Source organism: Hemiscyllium ocellatum, chromosome 3, assembly GCF_020745735.1.
Source record: "Hemiscyllium ocellatum isolate sHemOce1 chromosome 3, sHemOce1.pat.X.cur, whole genome shotgun sequence".
NCBI classification, from domain to species: Eukaryota; Metazoa; Chordata; class Chondrichthyes; order Orectolobiformes; family Hemiscylliidae; genus Hemiscyllium; species Hemiscyllium ocellatum.
Window position 1 is genome coordinate 9,624,563 of NC_083403.1, and position 15,512 is coordinate 9,640,074.

Consider the following 15,512-nt stretch of genomic DNA (forward strand, 5'->3'; position numbering starts at 1 on the left):
AGGGCAAGAGAGATGACTTAGGTAATTATAGCCTTATGTCTGTTGTAGGAAAAGTTTTGGAAAGGATTATAAGAGATAGGATTTATAATCATCTAGCAAGCCACAATTTGGTTGCAGGTAGTCAACATGGTTTCGTCAAGGGCAGGTCATGTCTCACAAATCTCATTGAATTTTTTTGAGAAGGTGACCAAGCACGTGAATGAGGATAGGGCAGTTGACGTGGTGTGCATGGACTTCAGTAAGGCCTTTGATAAGGTTCCACATGGTAGACTGTTGGATAAAATGCAGAGACATGGAATTGAGGGTGATGTGGCAGTTTGGATTAGAAACTGGCTTTCTGTAGGAAGGCGCTGAGTGGTGGTTGATGGAAAATATTCAGCCTGGAGTCCGGTTATTAGTGGTGTGCCACAAGGATCTGTTTTGGAACCACTGCTGTTTGTCATTTTTATAAATGACTTAGACGCAGGCACAGGATGGATGGGTTAGTAAATTTGCAGATGACATTAAAGTTGGTGGAGTAGTGGATAGTATGGAAGAATGTTGCAGGTTGCAGGGGGACTTAAATAAACTGCAGAAATGGGCTGAGAGGTGGCAAATGGAGTTCAATGCAGATAAATGTGAGGTGACTCACTTTGGGAAGAATAACAGGAAGGCATAATACTGGGTCAATGAAAAGATTCTTGGTAGTGTGGATGTGCAGAGGGATCTTGGAGTTCATGTACATCGATCCATGAAAGTTGCAATCCAGAATGACAGTGCTGTTAAAAAGGCATTCGGTGTGTCAGGTTTTATTGGAAGAGGGATTGAGTTCTGTAATGTCATGCTGCAACTGTACAAAATTCTAATGCGGCCGCACTTGGAATATTGTGTATAGTTCTGGTCACCTCATTACAGGAAGGATTTGGAAGCATTGGAAAAGATGCAGAGGAGATTTTCCAGGATGTTTGCCTGGTCTGGAGGGAAGGTCTTATGAGGAAAGGCTGAGAGACTTGGGTCTGTTCTCATTGGCGAGAAGAAGGCTAAGAGAGGATTTAATAGAGACATACAATATGATCAAAGGATTAGGTAGGGTAGACAGTGAAAGTCTTTTTCCTAGGATGATGACATCAGCTTGTATGAGGGAGCATAACTACAAACTGAGGACTGATAGATTTAAGACAGATGTCAGAGGCAGGTTCTTTACTCAGCATGGAATGGAATGCCTTGCCGACCAATGTAGTTAACTCAGTCACATTAGGGGCATTTAAACAATCCTTGGATGAGCACTTAGATGATGATGGGATAATGTAGGGGGATGGATTTAGATTAGTTCACAGGCTGGTACAACATCGAGGGCCAAAAGACCTGTTCTGCGCTGTATTGTCTTATGTTCTGTGTTCTAATTCTTTTTGTTTAAAACTATGTGGTTTAACCAACTACATCTCTCCTGGGATATCCACAATACCCCTGCTTAAAACATCTGGCAAAGTTACTGTCTGGGCTACTTTCTTGAAATGTTTTGAAGGGGGCTAGCCTGGTCCATAACAACTCTGTGAAAAAGAACTTCAAGTAGTATATAATAGTAATGTGTCTGCACAGACAGCTGATCATATTGTTACCCAAGAGTAATTTGTTCTTTGCACATTTTGAAGATTGTTTTTGTTGTTCTTTTCTAGGTGAAAATGCTACCCACTCCAGCTAAATTTCATTACATCTTCAATTTGAGGGACCTATCTCGCATCTGGCAAGGAATGTTGAACATAATGGCTGAGGAATGCTCCACCCTGAAGACACTCCTAGCTTTGTTCAAACATGAATGTACCAGAGTGATTGCAGACAGGTAGGGAAATGGCGTTACATGCAATTTTTGGTTCATGAGGACTACAGAGGGGAGGTGATGGCCTAATGACATTATACCTCAACTATTAATCCAGAATCCGACATAATGTTCTGAGATCTGAGGTCGAATTCAGCCACGTAATTTGAATTCAATAAATATTTGGAATTAAGAGACTCATGATTTCCATGAAATCACTGTCAATTAACAAAAGAAAATGCATTATGCTCACTTAAGTCCTTTTGGGAAGGAAATTTGCCATCCTTACGTCGTCTGGTGTACATGCGACTTCAGATAGGTAGTAATATAATTGAATTTTAATTGCATGCTCAGTCGATTGTAACCTTCACGTCAAGGGTAGTTACTGTCACCTCACCATGGAATTCAGCCCTATTGTCCATGTTTGAACTGAGGCTATAGTGAGGTCAGGCCTGCTGGAACCCAAACTGGGTGTCAGAGTGAGCATGTTACTGCTAAGCAAATATTGCTTGACATTTTCCATCACTTTACTGATGATTGAGAGAAAATTAATGGAGCAGTAATTGGCCGACAACAGCAAATTAACAACTGACATCACTCACCATAACTCTGCCGATGACAAACTAACCACTGACGTCACTCACCGTAACTCTGCCGATGACAAACTAACCACTGACGTCACTCACCGGAACTCTGCCAATGACAAACTAACCACTGACGTCACTCACCGGACCACCAACAATGATAAATTAACCACCAATGTCACTCACCGGAGCACCGCGATGACAAATTAACCACTGACGTCACTGACTGGAACACTGCCAATGACAAATTAACTATCGATGTCACGGACCCAGTAGGTCTGCCCTGCTGAGCTCTGCACCAGAACCCAAACAAAGTGGAGCACTCTCGCTCCCTTTATTACCCATTGTGGTAGAAATTGTTAGTTGTTGACCCCCAGAGTTGTTCAGTGTTCATTGAAAATAGTTTAAAAAATGAGTAAAGGGAAGGGACCATGAGGATCGCAGCAAGGAGGACGCCCCCCTGGAGTAATGGACAAGCCTGCAACCACAGCATCGGCATCCGTGGACATCCCAGGGGACTTACCTCTGGAGCAGAGCCTGGTCTCAGAGTTTTTGAAACTCCGAGAGAAGATTGATTCAACAATGGAGGAGACCCCAGGCCATGCTGGAACCATTCTCAGTCATGCTGCAGAAGCATGACCATCAGATCTAGTGTCTTCGGCAGCGCGTCGTGGAGGTAGAGCCGCGGCCTCCTAAACCACAGAAGAATCCTTGATGGATCAGGTCCAGACCTTGGAACGGCACATACAGGGCTTGGAAGAACAGGTCAGCGACTTTGAAAATTGAGGCCATCCGAAGAACATCCATCTGATGAGGATCCCAGAACGGGAGGGGGAAGGCCAACTTGTCAGCCTCTTGGAGCAATGGCTCCCATAGTTTTTGAAGCTGGAAGTCGAGGCAGGCCAGGTGCGGGTTGAGCGGGCCCACCAGGTCGCAGTGCGCTGGCCTGGATCGGACCAGCATCCCTACCCAGTCCTAGTATGACTCCAGCATTACAGAGATAAGCAAATGGTGCTGGAAGCCTCTGGAGCATTGGGGAAGGATCCACAAAGGACCGTGAATTATGCTTTTCCAAGACTTTTCTGCAGTCATGATTCGCAAGAGGAAGGCCTTTAATGAGGTAAAAAGGCAGCTGAGGGACTTGAATATCCAGTATTCCATAAGATATCTGGCAACATTACGTTTCAGCCACGGATGTTCCGTGTTTAATTTTGACTCAACCGAAAGGGAAGAGGACTTCCTGGATACTTTCAAATAGACTGGTTGCCTCGAATAATATGGACAATAATGTTTACTTTGTTTTTCTCTGTAATTTGCCTGGTTTACCTGGTTGTTGAGGTTTTTTAAAATATAAGTGGGTGTCCTAATAGTTTTTTTCTTTTTCTATCTCTTCTCCCTTCTTTCTTACCTCCCGTTATCCTTTGTTCTTCTTTCTTATTTTTTTTTTTGTTTTTCTCTCTTGGTATGGAGTGGGGGGAAAGGGATTTGCATTTGGGGGAAGTGGGAGTGGGGGCCTGGGGTTATATATTTTTACCAGGAGTGCCTTGGGTTAAAGTATGGATGGGATGGGTCGAGTACCCACTTTTAAATTTCTTGTTATAATTTTTTCTTACTTTGTATTGTCTGCGGCTGGGGCACAGCTTCAACTAGAAGAAGCCACAGCTTCAACAACAAGACCTACAGAAGAAGGAGGGGTTATTGGGTAGTATGAGTGCCCCCTGTGGGCAAGGGGGGAAAGTCTCCTTTCATTTGTATTATATGTTGGTGTGTTGTAGAATAGTTGTTAGAAGTTTTGATTTGGTAGTTTGGGTCCTTGTATTTTTAAATTTATATGAACTGTTTGCTGTTTTCACTCAGCACGCTATGAGTGAGGTTCTTCCTCCCGGTGGGTCACAGACTGTCTCGGATATCTATGGCTGGCAATTCATTTAAATGGTGCACCTGGAACGTTAAAGGGAGTCATTCACCATTTAAGAGAAAATGATACTTTCAAGCCTCAGAAAAGAGTGGGTCTATATAGCCTTGCTGCAAGAAACACATTTAACCAATAAGGAGCACTTGAAGTTACAGCAGGGAGGGTTTGGACGGGTATTTACCTCATCCTTTAATTCAAAAAGTAGAGGAGTTACTATTCTCATCCGAAGAATTTCCTATTTCAACTGTTCGACCAAATTAAGGATGAATATGGATGGTTTATTATTCTTAAACTTTAATACATGGAAAGGAGTATGGGATTTTAAGTGTATATTGACGCCCGGCACATTCCCTCAAATTTTTAATGGATGCGCTTTCCAGGTTAATGTACCTTGGGCGCGTCATATAATTATAGGGGGAGACTTTAAGTGACTTATTGACCACGAAGTGGACAGGATGCCTCGGGGAAAGTGAGGACTGCAGATGCTGGAGACCAGAGTTGAAAAGTGTGATGCTGGTAAAGCGCAGCAGGCCAAGCAGCATCCAAAGAGCAGGAGAATCGATGTTTCGGGCATAAGCCCTTCTTCAGGAATGAGGCTGGTGTGCCAAGCGAGCTGAGATAAAAGGTAGGAGGGGAGAGTTTGGGGGAGGGGCGCTGTGAATACGATAGGTGGAAGAAGGTGAGGGTGAGGGTGATAGGCCAGAGAGGGAGTGGGGGCGGAGAGGTCGGGAAGAAGATCGCAGATCAAGATAGTGGTGCTGATTCCGAAGGTTGGGACTGAAATAAGGTGGGGGAGGAGAAATGAGGAAGCTGGAGAAATCTACATTCATCCTGTGTTGTTGGAGGGTTCCTAGGCGGAAGATGAGGCACTCTTCCTCCAGGCATCGTGTGGCCAGGATCTGGCGATGGAGAAGGCCAAGGACCTGCATGTCCTTGGTGGAGTGGGAGGGGGAGGGGGAGTTAAAGTGTTCATCCACGGGGCGGTTGGGTTGGTTGGTGCAGGTGTCCCAGAGGTGTTCCCTAAAACGTTCCGCAAGTAGGCGGCCTGTTTACCCAATGTAGAGGAGACCACATCGGGTGCAGTGGGTGCAGTAAATGATATGTGTGGAGGTGTAGGTGAATTTGCGATGGATATGGAAGGATCCATTGGGCTTTGGAAGGAGGTGAGTGGGGTGGTGTGGGCGCAGGTTTTGCAGGGGATGCCTAGGGGCCTTGCAGGGACATACTCACAATCTAGGCAGTTAGTGGACCTGAACAGGAAGCTGGGATTGGTTGATGTGTGGAGATATCTTCACCTCAAAAGTAGGGATTTCACCCTTCTTCTCTAAACCACATGAGTTCTATATCAGAATTAGCATGCTTTTTGCCCCATTGACCTTTTTGAATTCGGTATTGTCTTGCAGAATTGGGAACATAACCATTTCTAATCATGTGGCATTGCACATGGAGGTCCAGGCCAATGGTAATGGGAACAAACTTGCGGCACTGGCTCATGGATTCTTTCCTCTTGAAGGATAGTATTTCTCATGGGAATTTTAAATCTTTTGGGACATTATTTTGGCTACGGCCAGTAATTCATCGGTGCTCTGGGAAACTGCCAAACCTATGCACAGTTATTTCTTGATTACTGATTACTTCTTACTTGGCCACCTGTAAGTGGCAGAGGGGAGAGCAGCAGCGTTTGCTCGAGGCTTGCCTGAAGGCAGCTGAGTTAGCATACTTTGACAGACCATCTGTAACTAAATTGCTGCAGATTACAGCCCTTATGGCTACTTTCAACGCTGCACTCACCCAATCAGCAAAGAGGGAAACCTCTTTTGCAAAACAGCAGTTATTTGAGTCTGGTGATAAACCGGGTAGATATCTAGCATATCTGGCCGGAAAGAAGAATGCCCCCAATCTATCACATCCATTAGGGAGAGTGCTGGTACTCTTACTTGTGATGCCAAAAGGATAATGCAGCATTTAAGAGCTGTACCAGTCGAAGGGCTGTGAGGACAGATTGACGAAGATGGAGTCCCTTTTTAAGAACCTGGACCTTCAGGTATAACTTCAGAGCAGGCATCTTTTCTGAATGCCCACCTGACAAGAAATACAGGAGGCAGTGAGGCACCTCCAGAGTGGTAAAGTGCCTGACTCAGACGGATCTCACAATGGGTTTTACAAGGAGTTTATAGACGCAGGCCACTGTTGGATGTGTACAACTATTCATACAGTCAGGACTGCTTCTCATCCTCTCTGAGAGAAGCAAATATTTCTCTTATTCTCAAGAAAGGGAAAGCCTCAGAGGATTGCACTTCGTACAGGCCCATATCGTTACTGAACGTGGATTTTCAAATGCTGTTGAAAATGCTGGCAATAAAGTTGGAGACTGTTTTGCCCTTCATTGTAAAGGAGACCAGACAGGTCTTATTAAGGGTCATAGTTCGACTAATAATATTCAAAGAGTATTAAACATGGTCCAGGGGTATCCCAGCAAGGGTTGATTCCGGGTTTGGTAGTCTCCCTGGATGCAGAAAAAGCAATTGACCTGGTGGAGTGGCCATACCTCTTTTATGTATTGGAGTGGTTTGGTCTTGGAGGGGTTTGCCAAGTGGGTGGCAGTGTTATACAATGTCCTGAAAGTAACGTTTCTCACTAATGGTATAAGGTTGGACAATTTTAGTATTGGCAGAGGCAGCTGACAGGGGTGCCCTCTCTCACCGCTATTATTTACTTTGGTAATTGAGCAGTTGGCAGAGGCCATCCTGATAATATAATTTCTCCGAAGGTAGGATCAGGTAGGCATAAGATCACCCTTTATGCGGAAGATGTCCTTCTCTTTTCAACTGATCAAATAACATCTGTGCACCATTTAATACAAGCAATTAATCTATTTGGTTTGTTTTTGGGGTATAAAATTAATTCAATGAAATCAAAGGCAATGCCTGTGGGGGGGTGGAGGGGGTTGCTAACTAGAAATCTGATTTTGGGGATGGAACTTGTTTCCCTTTCAGGTGATCACAGGAAGGTTTCTTGTACTTAGGCATTTTTATCACCCTGGCCTTCGATTAATTATGTAAAGCTAACTTTGTGCAGTTGCTAGAGAAGATAAGACAGGATTTTCAGTGCTGGGAAGATCTTCCAATATCTTGGTTGGGTAGAATAACTCTGGTCAAAATGAATGTTCTTCCTCGTTTATGATATCCCATGCGAATGTTCCCTTTAATGCTGCCTAGGCAAGCACTGTGGAGGCTTAACAGTTCTTTCATCTGGCATCATAGGCGGCCTCTTATTAAGCTTGTCAAATTGCAGCTTCCACGGGGGATGGGAGGTTTGAATTTCCTGGATTTTAAGAAATATGAATTGAGTTCCTTACTACCCTATGTGACTGACTGGGCTTGCCAGGACCTGCGGTCAATCTGATTGGACATCGAGGCCTCCCAGTGAGGACTGTTATGGACCATTGCAGAAATCCGATTGTCCTTAACACGGTTAAAGCATGGAGAATGACGAGACAAAATGAGGGAAACTTACAAAAATCTTCCCCTTTCAGTCCCACAGCAGAAATGTTAGGATTCCAGCCGGGGTCAATAGACTCTGGCTTTAAGCTCTGGGAGTCGAGAGGAGTCTCCTGTTTGGGAGATTTATTTGACGATGTCTTTTGAGCAGCTGAGACAGAAATATGAACTATCCATGAGGTACCTCTTGCATTACTTTCAGGTTAGGGACTTTATACAGAAAAAGACTATATTGATGGTTCGTCCCTATAAGCCAGATATGGAAGGAAAGTGCTTCAGTCTACAGGCACTCTCTCAGTCAGCACCCTCTATCACTTGTTAGGAGGTAATGTTTTGAAGCACATTGCGTAGCTGTGCGGAATCTGGACTCAAGAATTGAGGGTGGAATTATCATCAGAGATGTGGGAGAATTTTGGGAGAATATAAGGAAGATTTTGATTTGTAGTAGGATGCATGCTGTGCAATTGAAGCTACGTCACAGGGCGCATTTGGCACCAGAGCGGCTTGCGAAATTTAAGACCGGAGCGTCCCCAATGGCACTCTTATTCATTACTTGTGGTCATGCCACAAGCTTCGTAGGTATTGGGGTGCCACAGCGAGTGTTTTGGAAGGGGTTTTGGGAACTGAAGTTAAGGTGGATGCAATGTCCCTCCTTTTGGGCTTGCAACATCTCCCTTCTTTGGACACTCATGGGAAGGAACTGTTTAATATTCTTTCATTCTGTGCAAGGAAGATCATTCCAATGCACTCGTTGCCGATAATCCCCTGGGACTGGCATAGATTAGTTATGGAGCACATCCCCCTTGACTTCCTTATGAATATGGTGCACCAGAAAATGGAATTGTTTTATAGAATGTGGCGGTCCTTTCTGAATTATATAGACACAGACTTGTCAGCTATATTGATCAGGGCCTTTCTGTATTTATGAGGGCTATATCTGGCAGTTCGAGGACCCCTGGAAGGAAGAATTCCGAACAAATCCGGATATGGGGAGCTTTGGTGGGAGTGCGGTAACTTAACTGAATCTAATCTTGGTTTATTTTAGTTTTTTTTTAGTTATTTATTGAATTATAGTTTTTTGTAGATTTTTTTTCTTTCTCCTCAGTGGTTTGTAGAGTAGAGTAGTAGTTTGTTTACTGTTATTGTCACTTTATTATAAGGTTGTTATATTGTTTTGTAGTGATTTTGTAATTTTGTAAAAAATTTAAATCTTTTTCCTCAATAAAAATATTTACAAAAATAAAACCACCGATGTCACTCACCAGAACACTGCCAATGACAAATTAACCACCAACGTCACTCAACGGAACACTGCCGATGTCAAATTAACTCGGATGCTGCCTGACTGGCTGTGCTTTTCCAGCACCACACCCTTCGACTCTGATCCCCAGCATCTGCAGTCCTCACTTTCTCCTAGTGGAATTTGTCCTGCATTTTATGTACAGGACATACCTGGGCAATTTTCTTATTGTTAAATTGATACCAGTGTTGTAGCTTTACTTGAATAGCTTGGCTAGAGGAGTAGCAAAGTTTTGGGACTCTAACTGGAACGTTATCATGGTCCATCACTTTTGCAGTATCCAATGTTTCTTGATATCACATATATTTGGGGATATTTATGAAGTCTCCTTCTCCAGTGCAGTGTTTAACGATCCACCAGCATTCAGAACCAAATGTGGCAGAACTACAGAATATAGATCTGATCATTTGTATTGAATCACTTAGCTCTGTCTATCTGTTGCTACTTATGCTGTTTGGTATTTTTTGTAGCTTCAAGGGCATTTTTAGGGATGCCTGGTCCTGCTGTTAGCATGCCCTCCTTCACTTTCCAATGAGCTATAGTTGATCTCTTGGCTTGATGGGAATGGTACTGTGGGGATATGTCAGGCCATAAGGTCACAGAGGTCCAGTGTCAAGTTTCTGGGCTAGTTCAAAGTCAGTCACATTTAGCACAGTAATAGTGCCACACCATGCAATGTAGGGTAGAATTAGTGTGAAGGCAGAATTTTGTCTCCACAATGAGTGCATCACTCTTATTGATATTGTCATGGATAGATGCATCTGTGGCAGGCAGATTAGCAAGGATAAACTGTAATACCTTTTCCATCTTACTTGGTTCCTTCACCACCTGCCTCAGACCCAATTGATCAGCAATATCTTTCAAGTTGGACCATCTAGAATACATTCTGTGCCCTTGTCACCCTCAGTGCTGCTCCCTCACTTGAGGGAGAACAGTATGTGGTAATCAGAACTATACCATTAGTGTTAGTGATCATCTTAAGTAGGTATGTATCCAGTCCTTTCCACGAGATAGACTGCAGTGGCTGAACAAAGTAGTTTGCTATAGGCTAGAATCTAGAATCAGATAAAGTCAAACTGGATTGACCATCATAGTCCCTTCACCATCAGGTCACTTCCATTTAAATATCTTCATTCAACTAATATCACTCGTTTGAGTTAATAACTTCTTTTTAACACCCTTAGGCAAGTAAATCTACTTGGTTTGACGTTAGTCTTGGTTCATTTGCCAATGTACATCTGTTCCTTGAAATCTTGCTTGAAACAGCCTTGCAGACATCTTCTCCTCTGCCATTTCAACAAGTTCTACTTCTTGAGCTTTTTTCTTCCTAACATCTAAATGACTCAGGACTTTTTGTTTTAGTCCAGGTTTGTTGGAGACTATTGATACATTCACTTCTATTATTCGGAGTCTCTTTTCTCTGAATAAAACTGCACAATGCTTAGCTTTGATACAATTATTCTGACCTTCTGTATTACTTGATCCTTGTCACTTGACAACAGCAGTTTTTTTCTCTTCCATCTTTTCCCCTCATGCATGGAATTGATCACTTCAAGAGCTTAAATCCCTCATTTAAATGCCTCCGACAGAGTCATAAAGATCTACAGAATAGAAAGAGACCCTCAGCCCATCATGTCTGCTCGGATCAAAAGCAACCACCTCACTATTCTGGCCCCTCTTTCACTACTTGGCCCATAGCCTTCTATGCCTCAGCATCACAAGTGCACTTCTAAACACTTCTTAACTGTTATGGGGTTTCTGCCTGTATTACCCTTACAGGCAGTGAATTCCAGATTTCTACCAGCTCTGCATGCAAAAGGTTTTCCTTTCATCTCCTCAAAACTTCTGCTCCTTACCTTAAATTTATATTCCCCCTAGTCATTGCTCCCTTCATCAAGGGTAATAACTTTCTCCTGTCTACCATATCTAAACCCATCATAATACATCTCAATCAATATCTCTCTCAATTTACTCTGCTTTAAGGAAAACAAGCTCAGTCTATCCAACCCCTCAGTATAACTGAAAATTTCCAGTCCAAACAACATAATGGTAAATCTTCTCTGCATCTGCTCCAATCTGACCACATTACTCCTATAATGTAGATTCCAGAACTGCAGCCAATATTCTAGCTGTGGCCTAACTGATGTTTTATAAAGATCCAGCACAACATCTCTGCTCTTAAACGGAATACCTTGATTAATAAAAGCAAGTATCCGAAATGTCTTTTTAACTTTTTGACAATTTAAGGGACCCATGTACATGCACACCACAGTCCCTCTGATCCTCAGTGCTTCCCAGGATCCTGCAATTCATCATGTATTCCCTTGCCATGTTTGTCCTCCCAAGTGCATCACCTCACATTTATCCAGATTATATTCCATTTACCGCTGATAAGCCCATCTGACCAGCCCTTCTACATCCTCCATGCTGTGGGGATGGTTCATCTCATATTTAATCTTATGGAAGATTCTAGGACCAGAGATTATGCTGCAAGAGTTTAATATGCTGTTTAAGTCACAACTGGAGTACTGCATGTAGTTCTGGTCATCACATCATAAGAACACCATGGTTGAGCTGAAGAGGATGCTGAGGCGATTTATCAGGGTATTGCCTGAGTTGGAAGGTCTGAGCTATGACGGAATATTGAATAGGCTAGGGTATTTTGTTGGAGCAACAAAGTTTGAAAGGAAACCTAACAGGGATATACAACATAATGAGAGACATCGATAATGTGGATAAGAAGGCACTTTTTTTCCATTACTCGTGGGGTCAATAACCAAGGAATGTAGATTTAACACAAAAAGTAGAAGGTTAGGAGGTAAGTTGAGACTTTTTTTTATCCAGCTGGAAGTGGGAGCCTAGAACTCACTGTCTGAAAGTGAGGTTGTGTAAGAAACTATTGTAACATGTATTTATATGTTCACTTGTGTTTTCTATATCCTCCAAGGCCACGGGCCAAGAGCTGGGGAATAAGATTAGTATGGTCACATCCTTTTTGACCAGTGTGAATAGGAAGGGCCAAATGGCTTTCCTTCTGTGCTGTCAATGTCTGTGTGTCTATGAGAATCAAATTGATTGTGATGCTGGGGATCTCTGGAGAAAACTGAAATGGATCATCTACTGAAGATTGTTGCGAATGCGGGGGTCCCCCATCATTGTGGATGGTGAGATTTGTGGAACTTTCTTCTTTAATTTCTCTCATAGATTTGTGCAGCCTGGCCCCTCCTTTCATGATCTGTTTATCACTTACCTTACTGATACCTTTCTTTCTTTTCTAGCTTCTAATCTTTGATTTCTCACAACTCCCCAGTGTCCAGGTAACTTCCCCTGCCCTGATATGACATGATGCCTGTAGCTTATCTTCCATTTCATAAACACTGAGCTGAAGCTGCTCATGTTACAACCATTCACAGCAGACATGTTTACCCTGAACCACTGGCATCCAGGACCCCTGACAAAAGCAATTACAATACATACATCACCTGCCCTGTAATCTTTATTGTGTCTTCATTCATAATTAGTTACGTATATGTTTAGTTAATTCCCCAAAAATTTAATGTTTCTTCACTTTGTCATGTACTGTACTAGCCTAAACATCAGAACACAATAAATATTACCATTTAAGAATAAACACACAGTAAAATCCCAAGTTTCTTATTTCCCTTCTAATGGAGTCCCTTAAACTACAGTTGTTTGAAATGAAATGCATTTTTTTCAATTTCAACATTTTACACTAAGTCGCTAACAGCAATTAGTCACCAACCAGTCAACTCACCACTTTCCTGTAATGTTAATGTTTGACTTCCCTCTTGTAAGGCTCCTGTTTAGTTGTTTCGTTGTTCACTCCCAGCCATGACTACAAGTGGTAAGACTACAGAGCTTTAACCTTACACATTGGTTATCAGATCACTTAGCTCTGTCAGTTATTTAGGCAAAAGTGAGAACTGCAGATGCTGGAGATTAGAGTCATGATTAGAGTGGTGCTGGAAATGCACAGCAGGTCAGGCAGCATCCTGCCCGAAACGTCGATTTTCCTGCTCCTCAGATACTACCTGACCTGCTGTGCATTTCCAGCACTACTCTAATCTTAACTCTATCGTTTGTTTGCTGTTTTCCCTGTCGGACAGGTAGCCCTGTTTTGTAGCTTCACCAGGTTGACACTTCAGACATACCTGTTGCTCCTTCTGGAGATTCTCTTGACTTCTTCATTGAATCAGAAATTATGATGTTGCTTTTCTAATAATAAGAATAGAGTGGATAATATGCTGGGCTATGAAATTAGAGATTGTGGTTGAAAATAATTCTTCTAAAACTGTTGGTACAGCACCTCAGATTGCCCAGGTTTTAGTTGCTAGATCTGCTCTGAATCAGGGCTTAATCTTCGTGTGGATTGGTTAGTAGCCAATCCTACCAATCTTATCAGAGACAGATTCATCTTCCACTACCAGACTAAGGTAAAGACCAAATCTAGTAGGAGTCTCTATCCTGTTGTTTACTACTTGCCAGGGACAAAGCTTTGGGACTCATAACTAAGGAAGAATGTGTTGGAGAAGTCTTGAGGAGGTTTGCAAGAAGGATTCCAGGGATGAATAGCTTATCATATAACAAGCGGTTAAGGATTCTGGGTCTGTACTTAATGGAGTTTAGAAGAATTTGGAGTGATCTCACTGAAGCTTATTGAGAGGCCTGGATATAGTGGACTTGGAAAAGACATTTTCACTAGTAGGAGAGACCATGACCCAAGGGCACAGGTTCAGAGTGAAGGGATTACCCTTTAGAACTGAGATGGGGGGATTTTCTTCAGCCAGAGGGTGGTTGATCTGTGGAATTAATTGCCACAACAAACTGTGAAGGTCTAGTCATTGAATATATTTAAGAAAAAGATAGATAATGTTTTGATTGGTAAGGGGAGAAGGCAGGACAATGGAGTTGAGAAACATATTAGCCATGATGGAGCAGACTTATTGGTTTGAATGACCTAACTATCTTCTATATCTTATGATCGAAGTCTGACAGCTAAATTTGACTGATTCATTAGCTCAATAAGTTGTGTGCTGCTAGAATCAGTCTTGTTGATGAAAATTGAAGGGCCCCCAACCAGAGTGTATTTTGTGCCCTTAGTGCTTCTTCCAATTGGGATCCAAAGTGGAGCTTAGTTAAAATGCAAGGTAACAATCTTCAGGACATTCTCTCTGACTACCCCTACATACTTTGAAAATATAAACATAAAGATTCAAGACTCACTGAAAAAAGTCGTTATCTTCATTGCATTTAAATTTTTAATGATTAATTAGTGACTTTCTGGTTACTTCATAGATTTATAAGTCAAGAAGACAAAGATTGGTTTGAAAGTGCAATTACTCGCGCAGTTGAAAAGGTTATTGGAAAAAGAGTAGCACAGATGATTCATGAAGAGCCATACTTCGTTGATTTCCTCCGGGATATGCCAGAGCCAACTGGTGATGAGCCTGAAGATTTTGTGTTTGTTGTCCCAAAAGTCTATGAAATGGTACGTCTTAGCTTTATTAGCTTTCAAGAGAAGCTGTTTATTATGCTGTTAGATCCTGACAAAAATAGCTCCTCTTCCTTTTTAAATCACAACACTACCTACTTGTTTTCTTCAGGATATCTCTCAATTTATTATTTTTCTAAATATATATACATCTTTCACTTGAATCTATTTTTATAAATCTTGTCAAATTTATGATGAAATAGAGCTTTATTAATTCTCTGGTATGCATGTCTCCAGTGATCTTTCTTCTCATGAGGTGACAGTTTGTACCATGGTGTTAAACATAACCTGGAGTTACTCAGGAGCCCCACTCTGGCACGGCAGTCTCTGCCACATTTGCTGCCAAGGAAGAAAATGGCAGGGAACCTTGCAAGACTCATTGGCCTTTTCTCAGCAGTTGAACTTTTCATTCCTCCTCACCTCTTTCAAAATCCTTTCACACTCAACTTCTAAAGGTCACAGCCATTAGTGACTGTCTCTCATTTGATAAAGTCCCTCAGAAGAGACTGTTAACTAAGGTAGAAACCCATGGGATTGAGTGAAAATTACTAAAATGGCTGGACGATTAGTTGAGTGGCAAGTGACAGAAAGTAGAGATAATGAGCAGGTACCCAAATTGGCAGGATGTGACCAGTGGTGTCGCACAAGGATGTGTATTACGGCCTTAATTATTCACATTGTTTCTTAACGACTTGGATAATATCCAGATTTGCTGATGACACAATGTTGGCTGCAATATAATGAGTGTAGAAATTAGTATAAAATTACAAAGGGATATTGATAGACAAGATGAATGGGAAAAACTGTGGCACATTGAGGCAAAAATTTCCTGATGAAGGGCTTGTGCCCGAAACGTCGAATTTCCTGTTCCTTGGATGCTGCCTGACCTGCTACGTTTTAACCAGC

General features: G+C 42.3%; 1 protein-coding gene across 1 annotated transcript in view; it reads left to right on the top strand.

The window, feature by feature from the left end:
• Positions 1 to 15,512, top strand: part of LOC132834399 (dynein axonemal heavy chain 8-like) — a 1,143,262-nt gene that overhangs the window by 884,875 nt on the left and 242,875 nt on the right. The window contains exons 58-59 of the mRNA XM_060853284.1: positions 1,656 to 1,819; positions 14,411 to 14,603. Of these exons, the coding sequence (XP_060709267.1) occupies positions 1,656 to 1,819; positions 14,411 to 14,603 (357 nt within the window). The remainder of the gene's footprint in view (positions 1 to 1,655; positions 1,820 to 14,410; positions 14,604 to 15,512) is intronic.